Below are 23,296 nucleotides of genomic sequence, written 5' to 3'. Positions count from 1 at the left end.
ACTCAACACAGCCCCGCCCCGCACACGCCGGTCAGTCCTGTGTCAAGCGTGCGCTGATGAGCTGGGAATGTTTGCGAGACACGTTGCCATTGTCCCATGTGCGCTGCGAGTGAGAGTGTCAGCCAAGATCGCCGTCCGCACCGTCCTCGCGCTCGGCGTAGACGACAGCAGATGTGGGGGCGCTATAATCGGCGTGGACAATCTCCACTTTTGCTCGGTCGCTCGTATCGAGACCGCCGGTTCGCCGCTTTTCGCTTTGAGCGTTGCTGTCCTGATCGTCCAAGTGTGCTTTGCCTTCTGCCAGGCTGGACTGGTGTACGGCATCGAACGATGCAGCGCTGTCCTCGGCGCCGCCCAAATCCGTATCTTGCACAATGCCGCCCATGGCGCGCTGACGTGCCCACAGATCTTCGGCCAGGTCGAGGCTGCGGCACTTTGCGATGCTGCGCAGCATGGCCACTTCGCGTCGGCGATGAAGCTGACGTCGCAGACTCTGCGTGAGGAACGTCTCGAGCGTCTGGATCGACCAATCGGCAGGCACCAGCTCGAGCACCTGCTGGCTGTCGAGGTGCAGCGCCTGCGTATTCAGCAAATGCGCCGTAGCGATGCGGAACTTTTCGTGTGCGCCATTCGCCATGTACACCGACAGAAGCTCCTTGAGCAGCGTCTGCTTTCGCTGTGCTGCCCCTGTGCGGCCAGCTTGCTGCTCCTGCTTGGCATGTGTCTTGATGCGCTGTGCATGTGTGCGGCTGAGCATCGCTGCAAACGGACGCAACTCCTCGTGGTCCTCGGCGATAGAAGCTGCCAGCATGGGCGAAAGCACCTCACCGTCCTGCGAGCAGTACGCCTCGGCACTGTTGGCATCCCTCAGCGTGATGGCCAGCAGAGACAGCGCATCCGCATCGCGTCCCAGCTTACCCAACACAATCGCACGCTCGTACGCCAGCGTCGGCAGCGGCTCGATCATCAACAGCACCGCGCCGTAGTCCAGCATGGTGGACCCCTGCAGCAGCATCGACAGCTTGAGTCGATCCACGTCCATGCTCGAGCCGCTGCACGCCAACGCCAGGTGCGCAAAGAACGACTCGGCATACGAGCCGTCCGCATACTCGTGCTCGATCGACTCCATCTTCGTTCGGTACTCGGCATCCTCGAGATGCTTGGCGACGCGCCGGATGAGAGCCGCCGCCAGCTCGCGGTGCATCTGCTCGTCCTGCACCTTGGACGTGGACAGCGCAACCACCTCGAGATACTTGGTCGCCGCGTCCGCATCGATCTGGCGCAGCTCGTCGATGGTCGCTTTCTGCAATCGGATCGCATCCAGCTCCTGCGCCTTGCTTCGCGAGGGCGTCTTTTGGGTCGCAGCGGAATCCGACGCAGCAGTCTGGGCGGTGAGAATGCGGATACCAGCTTCAGGGTCTTTGCGCACAAGCCAGCGACCGTACTCGGAGACCAAGCTGGCATCCTGCTGTCCAGAAAGCAGATCGGCGATCTTGGATACCGTAGCGCTGGTGTCAATGCTCTGCTCGAGCGCATCGCTCTGCTTGCCATCCACCAAGCCCGCCAAGATGCTGAGCGCCCCCTCGACGTTGCCGACCGATTCATAGTGTCTTGCGAGGAGCAGCAAGAACCCCTTGTCCTTGAGAAGCTTCTCTACCACGGCAGGCTCGCAAGCGTGGTTCGAGTCGAGGAACGCCGCCATCTCGCGCTTGATCGAAGCTGCATCTGGGTTGTCCGTCCCACGGCCCTGCGCAAGCAGGTGAAGATACGCCGAGTCGACGCGGTTGTGGACGTTGGCCAGCATGTGCTCGTCCATGTATGTACCAGCCCATGGATGTGCTGCGTCGACGGCAGCTGCACGCCAGTCCTCCAAGAGACGACGGAGCATTGCGTCGGAACGGTGCAGCAGTGTTTGCTTGAGTTCCGAGAGGGCGCGGTCCTTGTCGACGTCCAAAGGAGGAGAGTAGTTGAGAGTGAGGTTGGCGACGATGATGTTCTCGATGCTTTGGATGCCGTTGCCATCCTTGCGCTTCAACTTTTCGAGATCGGGGAGCAGGAGTGCCGGTAGAATGGCCTCTCCCAGCGCTTGGCCCTCGGGCAGCAGAGATGGGAAGCAGCCCAGGATCCAACGTGGATCGAGGTGGGCGTGACTCAAAACATCCGACGCCGCAGCAAAGTCTGCACGATGCAAGAGTTCGATGCCCAAGCGTGCGTGCGCAGCCGATGCCTCGAGAGAAGACTGCAAAGCGCTAGAGTTGGTAGCATCATCGTTTGCGTTCTCTCTGTACGAGGCGAGGCTCTGCCGGAGATTGCGGATACGGCCGCGACGAAGCTGTTGGGATGTCCAGCCTAGCAGTGAGTCCTGCTGAACAGCCGAGGTGGAGTTTCTGCCACACAAGAGGATCTGGCATGGCGAAGATGACGATGCGTGCTGGTCTTCCTGAGCGCGACTCAACAAGGTGGCGTCAGAGCCATCGAGGTGGGCGAGGTTGACCTTGACGATGTCCAGATCGCTGCTTGTAGAGACGGATGGGTCGGACGCGCTAGGTTGTGCATCTGCTGGGTGCGAAACGGGCTGCAGGAAACGCGGATCGAGACCTGGCGGCAGCTGAATGGTCTGAAGCCTGTGGGTCGAGTCGGAGCGGATGCGGTGGAGCTCGACGGTATCGTTACGAAGCAGCGATACTAGATGCTTGCCGTCGAAGGCGACGGAGCGGGGATGCGACGGCCATTCGAGCAGCTTGGGCGCCGGCTCGCCCGAGGGCTTGACAAAGACGCCGAGGGTGCTGGAACCACTGTGCGACGTGACGAGAAACTCGCAGTTGGCGGAAGGCGAAGCGGCAGCGCTGGAGCCGCGGCCGACCTCTGGGGAGACGCTGCCTTGCCTGAGCGAAGAAGGCTGGACAGGAACCGTGACGATGCTGGGCCTGACCTGGGCGGAGGGAGACTCGCCGGTCTGACTGATGGGCAGATGGAGCTGGGTGATGGAGCCGGAAGAGAGGTTGACGAGGCTGTACTCGGTGGCGTTGGCGATGCACAGGGTATCTGCGTAGCGACGAGCAAAGATGGCGCCGCCGGGAAGAGGCACGTCCTTGATGGTGGACCAGAGGAGATCCGAGCGGCCGTCTGAGCCGATTTTGGCGAGGATGATGTTTTTGCGACGTACGAGGCAGACGCTAATCATTCCAGCAGCGTCGGTGCCTGTGTCGGATTGCGCCTCTTCGTCATCCAATACGATGGTACTGACAGCTCTTGTGGATGGCAGACTGCGTATCGGTGTCCAGTCGGGCGTGGAGAAGAAGTTGACGACACCTTCGCACAGGACGGCAGCTGCGCGGAAGGGTCGTAGAAGGACGATCTTTTCGACGGGTTTCGCATGGCTGGATATGGAGCGGCTCGATTTGAGGCTGTATGTGCATTGCTGTGACGAGCCTTGTGCCGCGTCAGACTTGCGGTAGCGGATGTTGAACGAGTGGATCTGACCGTCCGAGGTGCCGATGTAGAGATGTGTGCCGTCGGACTCGGAGCAGCGGATGGATCGCTGCGCATTTTGCTGAATCGCAACCGGAGATCCGGGATGCAGAGATTCGGCATCGTCGTCGCTGCCAAGCGTAGGGATGAGAAGCGGCGCCAAAGCGTATGGAGGCACTGGCTGCTGAGGGGCTGCCATGCTAGGCTATGTGCAGTGCCTGGTGCGACGGTGGCGTGAACGAGAAGAGACAGGTCAGGCGTAACAAGCTGCGCAGCTGCCTGATGCCATGTTGAAAGAAGTGCGAAGGGTCGACGAGTGGTGTAGCTGATCCAAGTGGAGAAGGTGTCGAATGCTGCGCTGAGGCCATCCTTGGATCCAGGCCAGCACTTGTAATCGGATCTCGGATGAGGCGGCGACTCGCTCAGGGTTCAAGCCCGATCCGCAAGCCTCTGGCGGAGTGTGCGGGATCGATCTGGAAAGGAGAGTGGAAATTCAGATCGAGCGAAGCCCCTCAGCAGTCGAGCCAAGGTGCAGCAGAAGCCGAGTCTCTCCACAGCCAACGACGCGTGGATGTGAGACCCTGCTGCTGCTGCTGCTGCCCTTCTCCACTGCGAGACGCAGGCGAGAAAGAGAGTGAGCGTCGACTGCATGGCCCAAAGCGAGCGACGGACGTGCGCAGCAGCCATAACGCCGGCAGCCCGGACTTGACGCTCTTCCACCACCTTCACCTCCGCCTTACACACTCACGCTCTCTCTATCGACTCACCAAGGCTTCTAGGACGCTGCCACTTCGACCGGATCGGACTTTGTGTTGCGGCTTTTTGCGTCTGCGCTCAGCATATCGGCAGCCAGAATCAGCCGGACACGCAGACATCAAAGCCTCAGCCCTTGACCGGCTCTTTCGCACCTTGACTCTCCCACCGACGCATCCACCACACAACCACCAATATGGCCAACTCCGACTTTTTGAATGTGAGTGGACACTGCTGCGTACAGCCGCCATCCGCATCTACGATCTCGGCAACTGATCCCACCGCATCCCCTTCCTTCCCCACAGAAAGCGATCGAGATCGTGCAAAAGGCGATCGACGAAGATGTCAAGCAAAACTACCAAGAAGCGTACAAGCTGTACCAAAACAGCTTGGACTACTTCATGATGGCAATGAAGTGTAAGTGGCAAGCCCCACCACGTCCTTGACCGAGAAGTGTCCCGCAGACTCGTACTGACTGCGCAATCCGCCTCCTCCTCATCCCCACGCCACACAGACGAGAAGAACGACAAGCTCAAAGACCTCATCCGCAAAAAATTCACAGAGTACCTCGACCGCGCCGAAAAGCTCAAGGAACACTTGGCCAAGAGCTCCGAGGACCGCAATCGAGCTGCAGTAGGTGCCAATGGCGCCGAAAAGGGCGTCGGCGGCAGCACCGGCGGCAAGAAGGACGGCGACGACGACGACGTCGATCCCGAGACCAAGAAGCTTCGCGCCGGCCTCTCGAGCGCCGTGCTCTCCGAGACACCCAACGTGCGATGGGACGACGTCGCCGGTCTTCACACCGCCAAGGAGGCGCTCAAGGAGGCCGTCATCCTGCCCATCAAGTTCCCACAGATGTTCACCGGCAAGAGGACGCCGTGGCGCGGCATCCTCATGTACGGCCCGCCAGGCACGGGCAAGTCGTTCCTCGCCAAAGCGGTGGCCACCGAGGCCAAGTCGACGTTCTTCAGCGTGTCGAGTTCGGACTTGGTGAGCAAGTGGATGGGAGAATCGGAGCGACTCGTCAAGCAGCTCTTCCAGATGGCACGCGAGGCCAAGCCCTCGATCATCTTTATCGACGAGGTCGACTCGCTCTGCGGCACAAGAGGCGAGGGCGAGTCGGAGGCATCCAGGAGGATCAAGACCGAGTTCCTCGTGCAGATGAACGGCGTCGGCAACGACGAGACGGGCGTGCTCGTGCTCGGCGCCACCAACATCCCCTGGGCGCTCGACCTGGCCATCAAGCGAAGATTCGAGAAGCGCATCTACATCCCACTGCCCGACCTCGAGGCGAGGAAGCGCATGTTTGAGCTCAACGTCGGCGAGACGCCCTGCGCCCTCGACAGCAAGGACTACCGCAAGCTCGCCGCGCAGACCGAGGGCTACTCGGGCTCGGACATCAGCGTGCTCGTGCGCGATGCGCTCATGCAGCCCGTGCGCAAGGTGACGGGGGCGACGCACTTTAAAAAGGTGCTGGCGCCTGCCAAGCGCAAGGCGAAGCAGGACAAGGCCAAGAACGGCAGTGCCGATACGGGAGCGCACGGCGATGCGGCGCAGCAGGACGGAGACGCGGCGGCGGCGGCAGCAGCGGCGGACGAAGAGGTGGAAGAGATGAAGGAGTTCCTCACCCCCTGCTCGCCCGGCGATCCGGACGCCGTCGAGATGACCTGGGACGACATCGAGGGCGAGCAGCTCTTGGAACCCAAGCTCGTCATGAACGACTTCCTGCGCGCCATCCAGGCTGTGCGACCGACAGTCACAAAGGCCGACATCGAGAAGCACATCGAATTCACAAACGAGGCTGGTCTGGAATAGCCTCGTCATCTCGTCCTCGCTCTGCACACTTGCGTTTTCTCTGGCTCCAATGTATTTTCCGTCACATGCTTTCTTCGTCATAGATTCGGCTGCAGGCAAAAGAACGTGTGGCATTGTGTCAGGCCGGCGCAAGGTTGAACGAGAGCGAGGGCATATGTGTGTGGTGCACGGTTGCATTGGCAGAAGAACCTCGCACAGGCTCACCGAAAAAGGGACGCGTCCAGGCAGCGGTGTTAACTGAGGAGTGTGCTTGGAGCGCCGATCTTCTGAAATTGTTAGAGGCCGAAAGATCGCTGCCACGCCGCACGTCGTCACTCTCCCCACTCTCTTCCTGTCCACATCTCGACATTGCCATCTCGACGAGCCCTCGCCGACCAGCCCTCGCCGACGTCGCCCATCATGTCGGCAACACCAGGGCCAAGCTCGGCCGACGCTGCCCTCACTCCAGAGCAGCAGGCCATCCAGGCGGTCATGCAGGCGCTCAACACTCTCTACACCGACCCGGACAACAACGCCAAGGCATCGGCCAACACCTGGCTCCAGAACTTCCAGCAGACGTCGGAAGCATGGCAGACCGCCAATGCGCTGCTGCTCGCCTCGGAGCTTCCGCTCGAACCGCGTCTGTTTGCAGCACAGACGTTCCGCACCAAGATCACCTTTGATCTCGAGCAGGTGCCGCGGCCGCAGCGGGTGGCGCTGCGCGACACGCTGCTCACCGCGCTGTCGGCGTACGCTTCGGGCCCGCGCGTGATCCAGACGCAGCTCAGCTTGGCGCTCTCCGGCCTGGCGCTCCAGCTCGACGAGTCCGAATGGCCCACCGTCGTGCCGGCCATGATCGAGCGCTACGGCTCCAACCCCGAGACGGTGCCGATCCTGCTCGAGTTCCTCACGGTGCTGCCCGAGGAGGTCATCACCAACCATCGCATCCCCGTCGACAACGACTTCTACCACACCCGCTGCCACTTTTTGCTATCAGCGGCGGCGCCCGAGATCCTCAAGCTGCTCTCCATGTACGTGCAGGCACAGGGGCTCACCTCGCAGATCCAGACGGGCATCTTCCAGTGTCTGCGCTCGTGGCTCAAGAGCGGCGAGATCTCGGCGGGTCAGATGGCCGATACGCCGCTGTTCGACCTCTCCTTCGATGCGCTCGCCTCGGACGAGCTGTTTGACGTGGCGACGGATGTGGTGTGCGATCTGATCAACGAGACGCAGGAGGTCGAGGAGAACATGGACACGATCCAGCGTGTCCTTGCGCGCCTCCACCCGCTGCGTCAGGAGCTCGCGGCGGCAGGTGATGACGAGGACAAGGTGCGCGGGCTGTGCCGCATCTTTGTGCAGGCGGGCGAGTCGTACTATCGCATCATCCTGCGTCATCCAGACGAGCTGCTGCCGGTCGTCGAGGCGATCGCCGAGTGCACCGCGTACCACGACCTCGACATTGTGCAGATCACCTTCCGCTTCTGGTACCTGCTTTCGGGTGCGCTCGGGCATGCGTACGGTCAGCCGGAGGCACAACGCTTTTACCCGCTGTACGAGCGACTGCTCGAGATCATCATCCGCCATCTGCGCTTTCCGGACGATCCCGATGCGCTCACGGGTCAGGAGCGCGACGACTTTCGCTCGTTCCGCCACTTTATGGGCGACACGCTCAAGGACTGCTGCCACGTGCTCGGCTCGCGCCAGTGTCTGTCTCGATCGCTCACGCTCATCCAGACGACGATCGCGCAGTCGACGCCCGAGACGCTCAAGTGGCAGGACGTGGAGGCGCCGCTGTTCAGCATGCGCGCCATGGGTGCCGAAGCGGATCCGCGCGACGACGAGGTGCTGCCGCAGATCATCGGCATCATCCCCACGCTGCCGGACCATCCGAAGCTCAAGTACGCCGGCCTGCTCGTGCTGTCTCGCTACACCGAGTGGATCGACATGCATCCGGACCAGATCCCCGCACAGCTGTCGTACATCAGTGCCGGTCTCGACCAGGCCGGTAGCGATGTCACCGCCGCAGCCGCGCAGGCGATGAACTTTCTCTGCCAGGACTGCCACCGCCATCTGGTACCGTATCTGCCGCAGCTCTACGACTTCTTCCGCTCGGTCAACGATAAGCTTGGCCCGGACGATTTGGTGGCGATTTCGGAGGGCATTGCGCATGTCATTGCGGGCATGCAGTCGAGCGAGGCACCGCAGGCACTCATGCAGTTTGCACAGCCGCTGCTCGAGGCCCTCAACCATGTGGCGGCACAGCCGGGGGCGGGAAAGGACGAGCTGCGCAAGGCGGCGGATCGCATGGAGCAGCTGGAAAAGATGCTCGGCGTCATTGGGTCGTCGCTCGCAAGGCATCTTCCGGAGGCATGTGGCAAGACGTGCGAAGAGGCATACGCTGTGCTGGACCGCATGCTGGCCGCGCACGGCCACGTGTACTTTGTCTCGGAGCGCGCATGTGCACTGCTGCGACGGGGACTGTCGTTCTTCGGCGCACTTGCCGGCGGCAGTTTGGTGGCGCTGCTCGAGAGGTTGGCAACGTGCTTTGAACAGACGGGTTTTCCCGGGTATGTGTGGATCACGGGCAAGTGCATCGACCAGTTTGGGCGCGATGCAAGCATGCCCGTCACAGCGGCGCTGCAGGGTGCATCGGACCGGGTGAATGCCAAGGTGGTGCAGCTTCTCGACAACACCATGCCCGCCGAGATGGGCGATGTGCTCGACGACTACATGCACACCTGTCTCGCAGTGCTGCAAAGTGTTCCTGCGGTGCTGCTGCTGTCGCCCAGCTTCCCACACGTCTTCCGCGCCACCCTGGCTGCACTGACGCTGCTCAAGACCGAAACCATCGCCACAGCTCTCGACCTCGTCCTGGGCATCGTCGGGCATGATTCGCTCACCGTTTCGCGCATGCAAGGCGACGCCACACCCTCCGACACCTCAGCCTACGCCGCTGCAATCCGCCAAGTGGTCGCCCAGCACGGATTCCAGCTCACTTCGTCGCTGCTCAACGGTCTCGTAACGCAGTTCAGCCCGGAAGTGATGCCCGTGGTGGTGACGACGCTCAAGGTGCTCACCGGTTCGTTTGCCACCGAGATGCACGCTTGGATCCCATCCATCGTCGAACAACTCCCCACCGCCTATGTGCCCGAAAAGGACAGGCAGGCTTTCGTCCAGAGGTACATGGCCGCCCTCGAGGGCAACAGCCTCGACCAGGTCAAACTCGCCATCAACGCCCTCTACGCCGCCTCGAGAAAGGCTCGAGAACGCACGCGCGTCGACAGAGACGCAGGCCCCTCTGCCCTCCTGGACCGCTAAACCCTCCAAACTGCCTCTCTCACCCACCCTCTCAACACCTGGATGCAAAAAAAGCACCACGCAACACATCACTCACATTCACCTTTTCCACTGCCCGCTCCGCCCCGTGCTGCCCCTTGCGGCTGGTGCAGACTGTACATGGATCGATTGAACCAGAGAAAGAGACCGCGCACGGGCTCGCTACTGTGTGTATTGGTGGTGGTGTAAGTGAAACTCGGAACAACTCATGGTTCAGCAGCACCCGTTCTTCTTGGTGGCGCCGCCGTCGTCTGCGCTGGGCTGGACGGTGATGGTCTCGCCGCCAGAGGGCTTGATGACGTCGTCGGACGATTGGAGCGCCTTGTTGGATACGATGCGGTAGATCTCTGTGAGGATGTTCTGGAACGCCTGTTCTACGTTGGAGGCGTCGAGCGCCGAAGTCTCGATGAACGAGAGGTTGTTTTCGGCTGTCAATGCAAGCAAGTGGGTCGAGAGAGTCAGTACGAGCAAGTCTTTCTTGGCCGTTGCGTGAGGAAGAAAGGAGGACTTACCGGCAAACGCTTTCGCCTCGTCGGTGGGGACGGCGCGGAGGTGTCGCAGATCGCTCTTGTTGCCGACGAGCATGATGACGATGTTGCTGTCCGCGTGGTCGCGCAGCTCCTTGAGCCACCTGGAGACGTTGACGTAGGTGGGGTGCTTTGCGATGTCGTATACGAGGAGCGCGCCGACGGCGCCACGGTAGTAGGCCGAAGTGATGGCGCGGTATCGCTCCTGACCGGCGGTGTCCCAGATCTGGGCCTTGACGGTCTTGCCGTCGACCGAGATGCTTCGGGTGGCGAACTCGACGCCGATGGTGGACTTGGACTCGAGGCTGAACTCGTTGCGTGTGAATCGCGAGAGCAGGTTCGATTTACCCGTGCCCGAGTCGCCGATCAGCACCACCTTGAACAGGTAGTCGTAGTTGGATTCCGCAGCCATGGTGGAGACTTGTGCTGCCAAGCAGGTGCGGGCGAGAGTGAAGAGGTGTTGCGTTCAGCCGAGAGCGAATGTCGCAAAGCCGTAAGGAATACGGTCGGGAAGCGGATCGACGGTGGTTCCCTTTGTGTGCGCTAAGATGGTTTGGGCTGGTGGGCCGGAATCGCAAGACCTGACGGTGTCGATGTGGCGCTCGAGGGTTGAAGAAGCGATGAAGCGAGCCGAGCAGCTGCCGAATAGGATGGTAGAGAGTTCGATGTGTGGTGGCGGTAGCTGTGCTGGAGATGAGCAACGTTGCTGTGCGGAGAGAAGGAAGTGATGGCCAACCGTGCGTGACTTTGCATGTCCGAGCGAAGCTGCTGCTGCTGCTGCTGCTCTCCGCGCTGGCCGAGTGAGCTGCGTGAGAGAGCGAAAGTGCGAGTGCAGTGCGAATTGCCAGTGCAGCGCCAGGTTGCAGCCGCGTGTCGAAAAATCCAACAGCGCAGTGCAGTCCAGTCCAGTGCAGTGGCCCTGTGTGTGTGTCTCTCTCTCTCGCACTGAGCTGCGCGGGTGGCGGCGCGTCGGCTGCACACGCCCAAAATCCTCTCTCTCTCCCTGCGCAATTTGTCCTCTTTTTAGGCTGGGCGCGCTGCTGCCCTGCTGGCGCCACTTCACACCTCTCTCTCTCTCTCTTTGCGAGGACGCGCGCCTGGCACCGCCGATTTCCAATTTCAGTATGGGCGGCACTGGCCCCCTCGATCTCACCACTGACACCGCAGCCGCCTCCCGATCCGCCATCCAAAGCGCGCGCAACAGACTCGACTCTAACACTCCGTAAGCCAAAAATTGTCTCTGTCGAGACCTTGCAAGGATGCCATGGCCACCCACCATCTTCACAGCACGAGACAGCACACACACACGCTGTCCAGACGTCGCAGAGTCATGGACGACAGAATAGGATGATACGGAGTCATATTGGCGAAGAGACTGCAAGAGCAAATGAGAGCAGGACGCAGATCCACAAAAAAGGGTCAGCAGTCTGAACGCTGTATGCTCTGTGCTTCTGCATGGCCATGATCGCGAGTATACGCTGCGAGCGAGCTGCGAGTGCCATACGACGACAGCTCAGTGATGCATGTTTGGCTGTATGCTATAGTCACTCTTCAATGGATTTGCAGTCTGGGGCGACACTGTGTGCTCATCATCGCTGGTCCTCGTTTTGGCCCTCTGCAGATTTCGCGCGGCGTATCCTCGGCGGTCATGGCGTCGGATCGAGTCGAAACTTACCCGTTACGATGCAGACCACCCTCCGCCCAACTTGCGGCGGTGGAATGGCCTCGGTGTGTCGATCCAGGAAAGAGAGCGAAGAGGGAGTGCGGGACGTCGATACTTACCTGCTTGCCTCGCACCTCGAGCGCCTTTCGCCTTGTGAGCAGAAGAGCGCTCTGCGGTGCAAGGCATCAAGAATGTCGGTCGAGAACGCTGCCGACTTGCAAACGATCCGACGCGCCTCCATGATGGTCGCGATCCTGGGACGTTGTGCGTCGGGATTCTCACGAAGAGACTCACCATCGCCATCCTCGGACCATCACGTAAACATCGGCACGCAGCCGTTAAGCTGCACAACGAATGCGGCGCATGCGGACCTCGCCGGTATCAGCAGAAGCTACGACCAACCGCAGCCTGCCACGAGCGACAGCCACGGCGGAGCAAAGGCCCTTTGGCCAATGTCTCCTCTTACTCTTGAAGACGGGAACGCGAACTTGGCACGGTGGATAAGTCCAAGCTCGAACTTTTGTGTCTGTTGGCGTGGGGAATCGTCGTGCAGGAATCAGCATGCCGTTCTGCCGATCATCAAATCGAAGCCCGAGGCTGGAACTTGATATCAACATACCTTCTTGGATTTTTGTTCGAAGAGAAGAAGAAGGGAGATGCCAGCTTGCGACGGGCTTTTGTAGACTGGCCCGCCACTGCTCACCTCCAAGGCCTCACCACCGCGCGCTGGCCTGCAAGAAGAAAAAGTCGCAGAGAAAAAAAACCGCGGCAGGGCAAAGAAAGCAAAAAGGCTCAAGTCACGTGGAGACAAATTGTAAGATCTGCCGGTCGTACATTCCGAAAAAAATCGACCTTCACGCGACGTGGAGGTGATCTTCCAAAGGAGTGTGCTTTGGCGTCAGATGGACCCTGAGGACTGCGCCAAATGCTTTGTGGGATGCTGCTGCACCGTCCTCTCTTTGCGACATCACAGCATCCCCACCCAGAGCAGACTCGGCTTGACGATAGTCATACAGACGGCAATTGCCACCTTGCTTGCTCCCGCCCTCTGGCCACGCAAGACTTTACGATGGCCAGCTATGGATCTTCACCGGCGCCGTCGCCAGGATCGCCTGCCTATCGCAAGGGCGTAGCATTCGGTCAGCCCGGCTGGCGTGCCTCTCGCGCCTCTCGCGGCCGCGCGAGCGGGATCGACTCGCCCCTCTACCGCAACAGCCCTACCTTTGGATCGGCTTCCCCTTCTCTCAGGGGCGGAACGCCATCGTCCCTTCGCGGCACCCCCCAGCCAAGCGGCCCATATGGACTCATCCCGAGCTTGTCGGTGGCTTCGATCAACCAGCAGCCGCTTCGGCCGGACGACTCTGCTGCTGGACCAGCAGACTTCGATCCAGTGGATGGCACTGATCAGCGCTCGAGTCCTGCGCCGTTAGGCCAAACAGCCAAGAGACGCTTCATTCGCAAGCGGCCGCTTCTCGAGCGGATTCAGCACTGGCCAATTGAAACGTACGATCGTCTCACGTCGTATGTGCTCGATATCGAGGAGCAGCTGTTTGCAGACCAGGCAGGCAATGTGCTCGGTGCCATCCTGCATGCTCTGTCCTTCCTCGCGCTGTTTTTGTCTCCCGAGTCGAGTCTGGGATCGTGGATCATGAACAAGCCAGCTTACCGCAAGGCGCAGAATCCCGCTATCGCCTACGAGTACCTCGTCAGCCATGCGGCCGATGAGTACGCCATGGCAGATGCTCTCAAGCGACACGCTCGAAAGAGTGCCGTGTACAGCGCATCCGATCGCTTCTTTCGCTTTGCATCCACCGCCATCTTCATCGCCATTTTCGTGACTAGCTGCATCAACGCCTACGTCTTTTTCGCAAAACGCCGAACGTACAAGTTCTACTCCCAACCCAAGCCACACGAACCTGCGAATTCGAGCATGCACACCAAACATGGCATCCGTCAGCTGCTCATGTGGGACCCGACGCCGTACGCAGCCAATCTGTTCGCAACCTTCTCGCCTGCCCACGCCGTCATCTATCCAGCAGCCGCTTTGATCGAAATGGGCCCAGTGGCTTGGATCATCTTTGTCTTTTTGCTCGGCGCTGTCTCGGCTCCCGTCCATCTCATCCTGCACCAGTACCAACAGCTTCTTAAGGACAAGGGTGTTGTGCAGGCCGCCGTGCTCACCGAATACAACGAAAAGTACGTCTACCCACGTGCCACCCCCGTCGTCCGCGACCAAACCAGCCAGACCGATCTTTAGCGCCACTTCACCCTGCTCAATCACTTCGATACCCAACGCAACAATTGCAATGCTACTCTGTCTTGCCTCTCGATTCGCGCGCTGTCTTTCGGGGGTACATCTGTGCTGCAACGACTGCCTTGCACTCTCGCTCGCACTATTGACGGACGCGTCTCTTATGGAAGAGCATGTGCGCTTTCTTGGTTCGAAGCTTGGGTCACGTTAGCGCTTCCCAGGCTTGATAAGGCCTACCCGCTGGAGGAGCGAGACGCGTCTCTGCATGGTCGGGATGGGCTGCGAGGGGACACCACCCTGATCGTGGCGGAAGCTGAGCAACAAGATATCAGTGTGCGAACAAGTCAGTAGCGAACAAATGCGAGCGACTGGGAGGCTCTGATCGACTACTCACCAGCAGCGGGAGGCGTACGGGCAGTGTCCGTAACTGTCATTGAGGCGACACCAGAGCATCGCAGATGATGCTTCGTTCAGCACGAGTCTACTGGTGCAGAGTAGGATCGAGCGACTTACAGCATGAACACCTTGCACGGCCTGGTCTTCCAGCGTGGATCGCGCGGCAGGCGACGCAGCTCTTCCTCGCCATGCGCATACTGGCATCGACTGCAACCCACCACCAAACGAATCCATGGATCAGCATTCTTACCGCGCCCAAAAGGAAGCGTCGAGACAAACTCACTTTCCATAAAGGCATTTGCCGCGTTCCTCCCAGTTGCGGCAGATCTCGGTCTTGAACAGCTCCATCTTTTTGTTGTTGGGCGACGGGCTCGGCGCCGCAGCCTGACGCCCGCTCCAGGCGTCTTTGGCCTGTCGAGGCTCGACCGGCCTCGGGGCGGTGAAGGTGTCTTGCATCGGGAAAAATTTGTACTGCTGACCGGTGCGAAGGTTTCCGTGGCCCTGCAGCTGGCTTATCAGCCTCGATTCCTGCGATGCTCCAGCCAGGATTCCCGGGCCGATGCTGGGGGCGCTCATGCTCCTGGGCAGATCCGTAGCGGTGAAACCGGGAGGTGCATGCGGTCCCTGCCAGCTGAATGTATGAGCATGGGGAGAAAGCTTGCCTAGCTGGACTGACGCCGGGAAGGGCTCGGAAGGCGAGCGGGGCCAGTGGCGTGTCTCATCGCCGAGAGGAGAAGAAGTGTCCGAGTCGGAGCCGTGGTAGCTGCCATACGAGGTGCGGGTCCAGTGCGGCACCTTGCTGACCGGCTCATCGAAGGTGGGGACGTCCAGCGAGCCGCTGGGCAAAGCATTGCCGATGACACGAGGCGGCTCTTTACGAGTCTCGAGCTCTGACCAGATGGACGGCTTGGAGGTCTTGTTGATCCACGAGGCCTGGTTTTTGCTCGACTCGACGGGAAGATCCCAGCTCCAATCGATCGGCTGAGACGATCGCTGAGCGGGAAAGAGAGGAGCGTCGTCGAGGCTCAGCTGGCCAAAGAGCTGGTCGTCAAAGTCGAGGGAGCGGCTGTCGCGGGAGGAGGACGAGCTCTGGGTTCCAAGGTTTCCACCGGCGACAAAGGGGTCCGGACGATGAAGGGAAGGATAGAAAGTCGGAGGACTGTTCAGCGGAAGAAGAGGCGGGGCTGGTCCGAAGAGTCCTGGATTCTTGCGACTCTGATTCTCGTATTGTCTGTAGTCGGCTGTTCCGGCAGACATCGCGGTGTCGCGGGATGACGGGATGGAATGGATCATGGATCAGGATCCTCAAACGGAATAGAGCTGATTCATTGGAGTCTGGAAAGGTGGATACGGTAAGTAGGATGCTCTCGCGCACAGACACTGCAGGTGGGGATGCGGGCGGCAGCGCGATAGCAGGCGGAAGGGACAAAGCTTTAGACTCACGAGGGGGTGTGCGGAGCCAAAATAAGGATAGGGAAAGGACAAAGCGTGCAACCAGGGTCAGAGGGCAGATGAGGGGCAGTCGGGGTGGGCAAGCTCGCGATGTCGTCTGGATAGACGGACAGCAGAGAGGAGACCAGGGGGGAAGGGCGGTCGACTGCGGGCCTTTATACCGCCAGCCGGGTTCTTCCGCATGCCGGAGAGGCCATGTTGCTGTCTTGCTGTAGAGGTGCAATGCCTGTGGCGATGTGCGGGAACGTAGGAAAGTGGGCACGTTGGCTGCCGCAATCTGATCCTTGGTCAACTCTGATTGCGTGACAACTGCACGCCGTGTGAACGGTTTGGACGATGCGCCAAGGAGCGGCAAAAGCAAGCAGAGACGATGGCTGGGGCAAGATGCCTGGGCGCTGTGATGGACGATGACGACGGATGGTTCCGATCATGGGCGGAGGCACGAAGCTTGCGCCTAAGTTAGTTGTCGCTGGAATTGGCTCGCTTGCGATTGCGAGACTGTGCTTGCTGCGCCGTCGTCTCGCATCGCCATGTCGAGCCAAGCTAGAGCATCAGCCACGCTTCTTGTCGAGCGTGAGAAAGCACAGCTGCACCGTTTTCCCCAGGCAAGAATTCAGACCACTGTAGTTGATCTGGTGTTGGTTCGCACTCTGCGACCAAGACGAGGGACCGTCTGCATCTGCACCGACTGTGAAGGCCGCAAAAGACTCGTATGGGTTTAAAGTTTGAAGCTGCAAGAGCAGTGACGATGCCGAAATGCGCAACCGCAACCTCGACTCCTGCACGCCCGTCGCCCATGCGAGCCGTGGATGAGGCAGATGAACCGCACTTCAGCCCTCCGCCAATGATGTCCTCGCCGTTGACGGCAAATCACCGTGCCGCCGACGGGCTCGAAGACAGAACAGTAGCGCAGCCTTTCAAGTTCTTTCCGTCACTTGCAGTGTGAGTTCATGCTTGCGCTCCGGTCGATAGCGCATTGTGTGACTTGAATGACTTCGAGAATGTTCGTGGCGTTTCTTGCCGGCGCAAAGATTGCCGTGTCGATGCGCCCTTCAAGATGCAGTTGTGGACTCACGCCGTTCCGTAATCTCATACTCGACGTTTGAAGGGTCCGTGGCTGCCATTGACGCCGACGTCAAAATCAACGCGACGCATCACGGCCCCTGCACCACACTTTACACCACAGCTATCCTGCCGGAACAGGCGGGGTCAATAGTCAACTCAGATCACTCCAAGGACTGGCGGGTCTCTTGATCATGTTCGGCGGTCACATGGCAGTAAGGATGCGTGTACGCAGCAAGATGAAAGCGTGCCCGCCGGTGGGTCCACTTGTGCGGTCTCGAGCTCTGATTTTCTGCGGAACGCGTCCCTCAACGGGCGCTCGGCTCTTCCGCCTGTCGAGCGTGCCGTGCCCACGCGCCTGGCGCATGACGAGCTCTGGACGCGCGCCACTTCTGCCTTTCTTTGATTTTGGGTGTCCAATTTCTGAAAACCGGATGGCAGGCAGGCAAGGCGAGGCAAGGCGAGGAGAAAGACAGGCCCGCTGGCTGCGGGACTGGCGATTCTTCCTGCTCGTGCAAAGCGGCGGCAGGACGCCTGCAGCTTCCAACACGGTCGATCTGCACCTGTCTCCCTCGCTCTCTCCCTCTGGCTCATCCGCTCCAGTCGAAGGCGACTGGCTACTGCATCCTTGCCCATCGCCTCGATCTCCTCCCATCCCTCTGCTCTATCCATCCATCCTCACACCGTGGCTCACCCCCCGCTTGTGTGTGCAGTGATCTCGGTGTCGAACGCACCCGGCTGGCCTCCGCTGCTCGCATCCGAATTTCGTCCGCGAACCCGACACGCATTTTACGCCCACGCGCTCCACCTCGGCGCGCTTTGTTGTTCTGGCGGCCATCCCTCCTCGCGGTCTTTCCGAGCATCTTCGTTTCGGCCGCCAATCTTTTCCAGCTGTGGCCGCAGCACGCATCTTTGGCGTCGTCTCTCGTCGCGAATCGGATCTGCCGCCACCGCTGCTGTGATCGTCGCGCCGCCACTCAGCTTGGCGACGTGACGAGGTCTCGCGACCCCTCCGCCTTGCAATCCGTAGGCGCCCGCGCTCCAACATGACGTCCCCTCTGCGCCGGTCCACGCGCGGCACTAGGAATGCCGACGCAACAGCAACCTCACCCGAGCCATCCGCCATGTCGCCTTCAGCATCACCTACAAAGCTCGATCGCAAGCGTAAGCGCCTAGATGAGCCCGAGGAACAGCCCGCCGAGCTGCATACACCCGATCAGCATGCATCGGCTGCAGCATCCAACAGCGCTGCCAACGGCCACTCGGACGCCCCAGCCCCGTCCGACAGGGCTAATGGCGTCACTGACGACGCTGCGACACAAGACCCCAGCCAAAAGAAGCAGCTTCCACCGAACCTGCAGGCGCTTCTCGGCATCTCCAGCTCGCGCACTACACAACCACCAGCTCAAGACAAGACCGCCGACGAATCATCGTCCAGCAAGGTGGATGAGCTGGTGCTGCTCGAGGAGGACGCTACAAAGCTGCTCGCCATCGCCGACACCTTGAACGTGGCCGACCTTCCTGCGACCGCACCGCAACCAGATGTCAAGGGCAAATCGCGCAGCGCCAAAGCATCATCGACGGCATCGCATGCAATCCGCGCTATCTTGCAACCCGGCACGCCCCTGCGCGATGTGCGAGCACGTCTGCTCAGCGCCAGGGAGCCGCTTCTGTCCAAGCCACAGGTGGCCCAGCATCTGCGCACATCGCAGACCGCGACTCCGCCTGAGTCCCTCTCAACAGACCTGGCCCACCTTTCGAGCCTCACCCTCATCCTTGGCCTCGTCGATCAGCTTGCCTCCCGCCTGCGCGAATCGCACCCGCACACCGACGCCATCAAAGCCGAGCTGCTTTGCGCCGATGTGGAAACGCGAGCACGTCTCTTGGAGAGCAGGATGGCGCAGACAGCCAAGACAGGCAAGGCTACCGCAACCCAGAGCGCCCGGGTCCACGTCAGACCACCAGGAGACCGCCCCTCGGACGTTGAAGCGACCAACAGATACGCTCTGCACATGCGTCTGCCTCGAGGCGACTACTTCACCAAAGCAATCCCGCTCGATTGCGACCAGCTCAAGAAACTCGACCCCGCCCAGGCCGACATTGTGCAGATCAGCGCGCAAAGCGAAGAGCAGATGCGCACGCTCAAACGCCAGGGCCACGTGCCCACTCCCACGCTCGGACAGAGGTTAGGAAGAAGCGGCCATCGACACCGAAGCGACTCCAAGCGATCCATGCAGCCCAAGCTTCAGCCGGTGACGTTCCTCAACTACGGCAACTACGCTTCCTTTGCACCCTCGTACGACTCGTCGGCATCCTCCATCAGCTACGCCACCAGCGCGGCGCTTTGGCGCACCTCTGCCAAAGCACATCGCTCGCTATCGCTGACGTGGGGCGCAAGGCCCTTCCAGGAGGAGGCTCTGCTCGCAGACGACGACGAAGACGACGGAGAGGACGCGGAAACTTCTTCTGAAGCCATTGCCGCTCCGGCTGCGCTTTGCGGTGCCGCACATGTGGACGCTGAAGGCGATGTTGCCATGGAAGACTCGCCGGAAGATGACGTTGCTGCTGCACTGCGCGAGCTGCTCGATGGCGTCGACCAAGGAGGTGTCAACGAGAGCTTGCACAAGCTCAGCGAGGATGAGCTGATCACCTCGCATCTGCGATTCAACATGATGCTGCTCCACCGCCTGCAGGAGTTCCAATGGGCGCGTCTTCGCAGGTCCTACGGCCCAGGTGCCTCTTCACGCAAGGCCATCCTGGCGACCGAGGAGGAATCGCCGAGCGCCGACGAGGAGGCCACCGCCGCACTCTTGTTGGAGTCGCTAAGCGCCTTGGTGGCGCTGCAGCCGCGCGCTGTTGATCTTGCCTCGGAAGCGGTCGAGAGCTTGGTGCCGCATGCGAGCAAGCTGCGTGCCTTCTCAGCCAGCAGTGGCGCCATCGACCCGGATCTGCTCGGCGACGTTCGCGATGGGTTCTGGGGAGCTCTGGATGCCAACGTGGTCAAGTCCACGCGCAGCAGCGTCGTCGCTTCCGAGACTCCCTTGCTGCTGCGCGACGACGTGACTGTCAGACTGGCCGATGGCAGCGGATCCAAGGCCAAGAAGACGTCGCGCAGGATTGGCCCCGGCGGCACGCAGGTGGAGGAACGTGGTCGTGGAACTCTGGAGCGATTCGCATCGAGCCGCACGTACGACCAGAGCAACGACCGACATGATGTTGAGCCAGCGCGAATGACCGATCCTCAACACGCAACGCTGGCCCGAAGCCCCTCGAAAGGCGATGAAGCTCCCTCAGCAACGCGGACACCCTCACAGGGACCCTCGCACGCGTCGCCGATGCCTGCCCACCCACACATGCACGCAGCATACGGCCCGGGCCAAGCACAGGGCATGACGCCGCAGTCACAGCGCCTCATGCCGGGGCCCAATTCGTCGTACGCTTTCGCCAGTCCCTCGGGCGGTCCCAACCATCTCGGTCGACCCATGCAGTATCAGCAACCCGCCTACGCTCAGTCGCCATCGAGATAATATTGAAGATCGCATTGGGCATCGAGCGTACCTACATCCTTTCCCATGCCTCTAATCAGATTACCGTGTCACCTTCTCCTGACCCCTTGTGCGGCCGGCAGTGTCCGAGTGTCAGAGTGCCGAACAGAGCCAGCAGCGGAAGAAGGGTTGATGGCGAAATTTCGAATTTGTTAGATCCAAGAATCGAGGCTAGATGCACGTGATCCCAAGGTCGCGGTGGGTGTTGGTCTCTGCTTTTAGGCCCTTCAGGTCAGTGTTGTAGAAATTTACTCGACCGGCAGCTGCGAGGCAGCGAGGCACCGAGGCACAGTTGCTGAGTTGCTAGCGTCGTCTCAGCAGCACAGAGCACAGCTGCTCTATATCAATCTTCATCCATCTTCCCGGCGGCATCATACTAGCGGCTACATCAAGACTCGAAACGACAACCCACAAGAGGCAGCACACTGCAGCGGTTTCAAAAAGAGCCTTCAAGACAGCCAAGACCTGGACTGCAGCAGTGCAAAGGCGATCGTGAAGGACTAGGAGGCCGCGATTTCCCGGTCAACGAACATGACTTCATCCACAGCAGGCCACAGGCTTGGGGCATCGAATGGGATCGCCATGGACTCTCCACTCAAGGATGTGACGTCGAACATGCGCGACATGAAGCTCGGCGCTTCGCCAACCAAGGGTGGACTCAAGGGCGCACCTGGACGTCTGGGCCTGTCTCGAAAGGACCGACTAGACACGGTGCCGTCTGCTTCGGCTGATCTCAAGGTCGGCATCACCAGAGACTGGCAAGGCCCGGAAAAGTCTCTCAAGCCCAAGGTCGCTGCGAGCATTTCGGTAAGTCGTCCCCCAAATGACGGTCGGTCGAAAGGCGTTCAGCATTGCAGTGCGCGTCCGGCTAACATTGTATGATCTTGATCTGCGCTTGCCTTGCGGCAAAATGGACAGCGCGGCGACCGCTACATTCCGAACCGGGAGCTGAAACGATCCACCACTCCGCATGCGCACACGGACGGAGACGGCGACACGATCCGCTCGCAGATGTCCAGCGATGCCACTGACCCTAACATCGCTGCCAACATAGCCGCGGCGAATGCTAATCCGACCGATCTGGAGGGCCACCCTTCGTTCGAAGACTCGGTGTCGGGCGAGATGAGCCAAAGGATCCTGTCGTTTTCGGCAGCGCCGCCGAGCTCTTTGGCGAACCCGGACGTGCGTAGCCGATACGCCATGGCCAAACCCAAGTCGGCATTGCCTAGCAGCCTGCAGAGCGCAGGCCGTAGAAGGATCCCGACGACACCAGAGAGGACGCTGGATGCGCCGAGCATGGTGGGTGACTTCTACTACAATTTGCTCGACTGGTCGTCCACAAACATGGTGGCGGTGGCGCTGCAGACGGGGTTGTGGATCTGGAACGGCAACACGGGCGATGCATGCGCGTTGCTCGACACGTCGACGCAGCCGGAGAAGGTGGGCGGTGGAGGCCTGATCACGGGAGTGCGATGGGATGCCGATGGCAACATCCTCGCTGTGGGACTGGAGGGCGGCTTTGTGCAGATCTGGGATGTGGAGTCGAGCACGCGCATGCGCACGCTCAAGCCCACGGGAGATGGGGGTGCCGACCACGCTTCGGTCAACGTGGCTGCCTGGGCACCGGACGGTACGCTCAACGCAGGATTCCAGAGTGGCATCATTCGCGAGTACGACGTGCGAGAGCGAGATGCGGTGACGCGAACGCTGGAAAAGGCGCACCACGGACCCGTGTGCGGCATGGAGTGGCGATCCGACAGCGCGCTCATGGCTTCGGGAGGCAACGACAATGTCGTCAAGGTGTGGGACCGCCGTACCTCGGTCGCCAAGATGCGCAAGGAGAACCACCAGGCTGCGGTCAAGGCGCTTGCCTGGTGTCCGCACAACCTGAGCCTGCTGGCCACGGGCGGTGGCACGAGCGACCGCAACATCCACTTTTGGAATACGACGCAGAACTCGCGAACCATGACCATCTCGACGGGCGCGCAGATCACCTCGCTGCACTGGGCGCCGCACTACCGCGAGATCGTCTCCACCCACGGCCTCGGAACCACCGAGTCGAGCAAGGGCCTCATGAGCATCTGGTCGCATCCCTCGGGCACCAAGGTCGCCGAGATCGAGGCGCACGAGAAGCGCGTGCTCCACTCGAGCCTCAGCCCGGACGGCGAGGTGCTCGCCACCGTGAGTGACGACGAAGAACTCAAGCTCTGGAGGATCTTTGAAAAGCCCGTCGAGTCGTCCAAGGGCGCCAAAGCCGCGGGCGGCATGACCTCACATGGCAGCAGCGGAGCTTCCAGCGTCCGCACCCTCCGTTGAAGCCTCGACCCCCTCCCTTTTGCTCCGATTTGTTTCTGTTGTTCGCTACTATACCACATGCATTCTTCCATCCATGACCGCTCAATGGCACTATCGTACAGTCTCAGCCAGCTTTTCTTTGCTCCGCCACGACGAGCGTCTTCGTCTGGATTGGAGGGCTGGACTTTGTGTGAGGAGCCGCGCGGCAGCAGGCGCGCGCGCGCTCGCATACATGCCGCAGAGAGAGAGAGAGAGAGAGAGAGCGAGGCGCGTCTCGGTCGCGCTGGAACGTGTCGCGTTAATTGCACTTTCCATTTACGCGTCGGTCGGCTCTGTTGATGCGCACCGAGCGAGTCGCGTTCCGACGCTTTTGCGAAAAATGGGCCTTTGATCGACCCAAACGGGCACTGCAGCTGTGTCGTGAGGCATGCGAAAGGCCGCCCTTTGGCGCGCTGCGGATCGACCGGTCGCAGGAGGGACACGGACAAAGTGCCTCAAAGCAACACTCTCTGGCGGACAAGTTCAACACCCTCTTTCCTCCAACGCCGGCGCACGAGCAGAACAGACACGCAAGTCCCAACGCAGTCCTTCCCTCCTCCCTTGCATCCTCTTCGACATTGCCCTTATCCAAACCGGCTTCACCTTGACTAACTAGACTCTCTGGACTCGAACGTCCATCTACTCGGTCCTCAACCTCGGAGACGCTTCGAGGTACACAACACACATCGTCGACCGCAACGCACTGCGGAAT

General features: G+C 60.6%; 9 protein-coding genes across 9 annotated transcripts; 5 read left to right on the top strand and 4 right to left on the bottom strand.

Annotated features, from left to right (window-relative positions):
• Nucleotides 1-118: 118 nt before the first annotated feature.
• On the bottom strand, nt 119-3,670 carry PAN0_003c1698 (transforming growth factor-beta receptor-associated protein 1; the record flags this gene model as incomplete). Its single annotated transcript, XM_014802656.1, has 1 exon — nt 119-3,670. One exon carries the CDS (start codon nt 3,668-3,670, stop codon nt 119-121), a length of 3,552 nt encoding a protein of 1,183 aa, XP_014658142.1.
• Nucleotides 3,671-4,420: 750 nt separating this feature from the next.
• Nucleotides 4,421-6,039, top strand: PAN0_003d1697 (ATPase; the record flags this gene model as incomplete). The annotated part of the gene is made up of 3 exons (XM_014802655.1): nt 4,421-4,444; nt 4,530-4,641; nt 4,739-6,039. The coding sequence occupies 3 exons, from the start codon at nt 4,421-4,423 to the stop codon at nt 6,037-6,039; spliced, it is 1,437 nt and encodes a 478-aa protein (XP_014658141.1).
• A 399-nt stretch (nt 6,040-6,438) lies between these two features.
• Nucleotides 6,439-9,336, top strand: PAN0_003d1696 (ARM repeat-containing protein; the record flags this gene model as incomplete). Its single annotated transcript, XM_014802654.1, has 1 exon — nt 6,439-9,336. The coding sequence occupies one exon, from the start codon at nt 6,439-6,441 to the stop codon at nt 9,334-9,336; it is 2,898 nt and encodes a 965-aa protein (XP_014658140.1).
• Nucleotides 9,337-9,567: 231 nt separating this feature from the next.
• Nucleotides 9,568-10,293, bottom strand: PAN0_003c1695 (GTPase of the Ypt/Rab family; the record flags this gene model as incomplete). Its single annotated transcript, XM_014802653.1, has 2 exons — nt 9,568-9,782; nt 9,867-10,293. 2 exons carry the CDS (start codon nt 10,291-10,293, stop codon nt 9,568-9,570), a joined length of 642 nt encoding a protein of 213 aa, XP_014658139.1.
• Nucleotides 10,294-10,424: 131 nt separating this feature from the next.
• PAN0_003c1694 (uncharacterized protein) lies at nt 10,425-11,785 on the bottom strand (the record flags this gene model as incomplete). Its single annotated transcript, XM_014802652.1, has 3 exons — nt 10,425-10,686; nt 11,188-11,256; nt 11,664-11,785. The coding sequence occupies 3 exons, from the start codon at nt 11,783-11,785 to the stop codon at nt 10,425-10,427; spliced, it is 453 nt and encodes a 150-aa protein (XP_014658138.1).
• Nucleotides 11,786-12,613: 828 nt separating this feature from the next.
• PAN0_003d1693 (uncharacterized protein) lies at nt 12,614-13,801 on the top strand (the record flags this gene model as incomplete). The annotated part of the gene is made up of 1 exon (XM_014802651.1): nt 12,614-13,801. The coding sequence occupies one exon, from the start codon at nt 12,614-12,616 to the stop codon at nt 13,799-13,801; it is 1,188 nt and encodes a 395-aa protein (XP_014658137.1).
• Nucleotides 13,802-14,002: 201 nt separating this feature from the next.
• On the bottom strand, nt 14,003-15,484 carry PAN0_003c1692 (uncharacterized protein; the record flags this gene model as incomplete). Its single annotated transcript, XM_014802650.1, has 4 exons — nt 14,003-14,108; nt 14,190-14,222; nt 14,309-14,398; nt 14,475-15,484. 4 exons carry the CDS (start codon nt 15,482-15,484, stop codon nt 14,003-14,005), a joined length of 1,239 nt encoding a protein of 412 aa, XP_014658136.1.
• A 907-nt stretch (nt 15,485-16,391) lies between these two features.
• On the top strand, nt 16,392-20,232 carry PAN0_003d1691 (uncharacterized protein; the record flags this gene model as incomplete). The annotated part of the gene is made up of 4 exons (XM_014802649.1): nt 16,392-16,585; nt 16,830-17,117; nt 17,226-17,408; nt 17,736-20,232. 4 exons carry the CDS (start codon nt 16,392-16,394, stop codon nt 20,230-20,232), a joined length of 3,162 nt encoding a protein of 1,053 aa, XP_014658135.1.
• Nucleotides 20,233-20,781: 549 nt separating this feature from the next.
• Nucleotides 20,782-22,566, top strand: PAN0_003d1690 (uncharacterized protein; the record flags this gene model as incomplete). The annotated part of the gene is made up of 2 exons (XM_014802648.1): nt 20,782-21,057; nt 21,169-22,566. 2 exons carry the CDS (start codon nt 20,782-20,784, stop codon nt 22,564-22,566), a joined length of 1,674 nt encoding a protein of 557 aa, XP_014658134.1.
• Nucleotides 22,567-23,296: the final 730 nt, after the last annotated feature.

This window comes from Moesziomyces antarcticus, assembly GCF_000747765.1.
Source record: "Moesziomyces antarcticus DNA, scaffold: scaffold_v10003, strain JCM 10317, whole genome shotgun sequence".
Lineage (NCBI taxonomy): Eukaryota > Fungi > Basidiomycota > Ustilaginomycetes > Ustilaginales > Ustilaginaceae > Moesziomyces > Moesziomyces antarcticus.
This window is presented reverse-complemented; position numbering and strand designations above follow the sequence as displayed.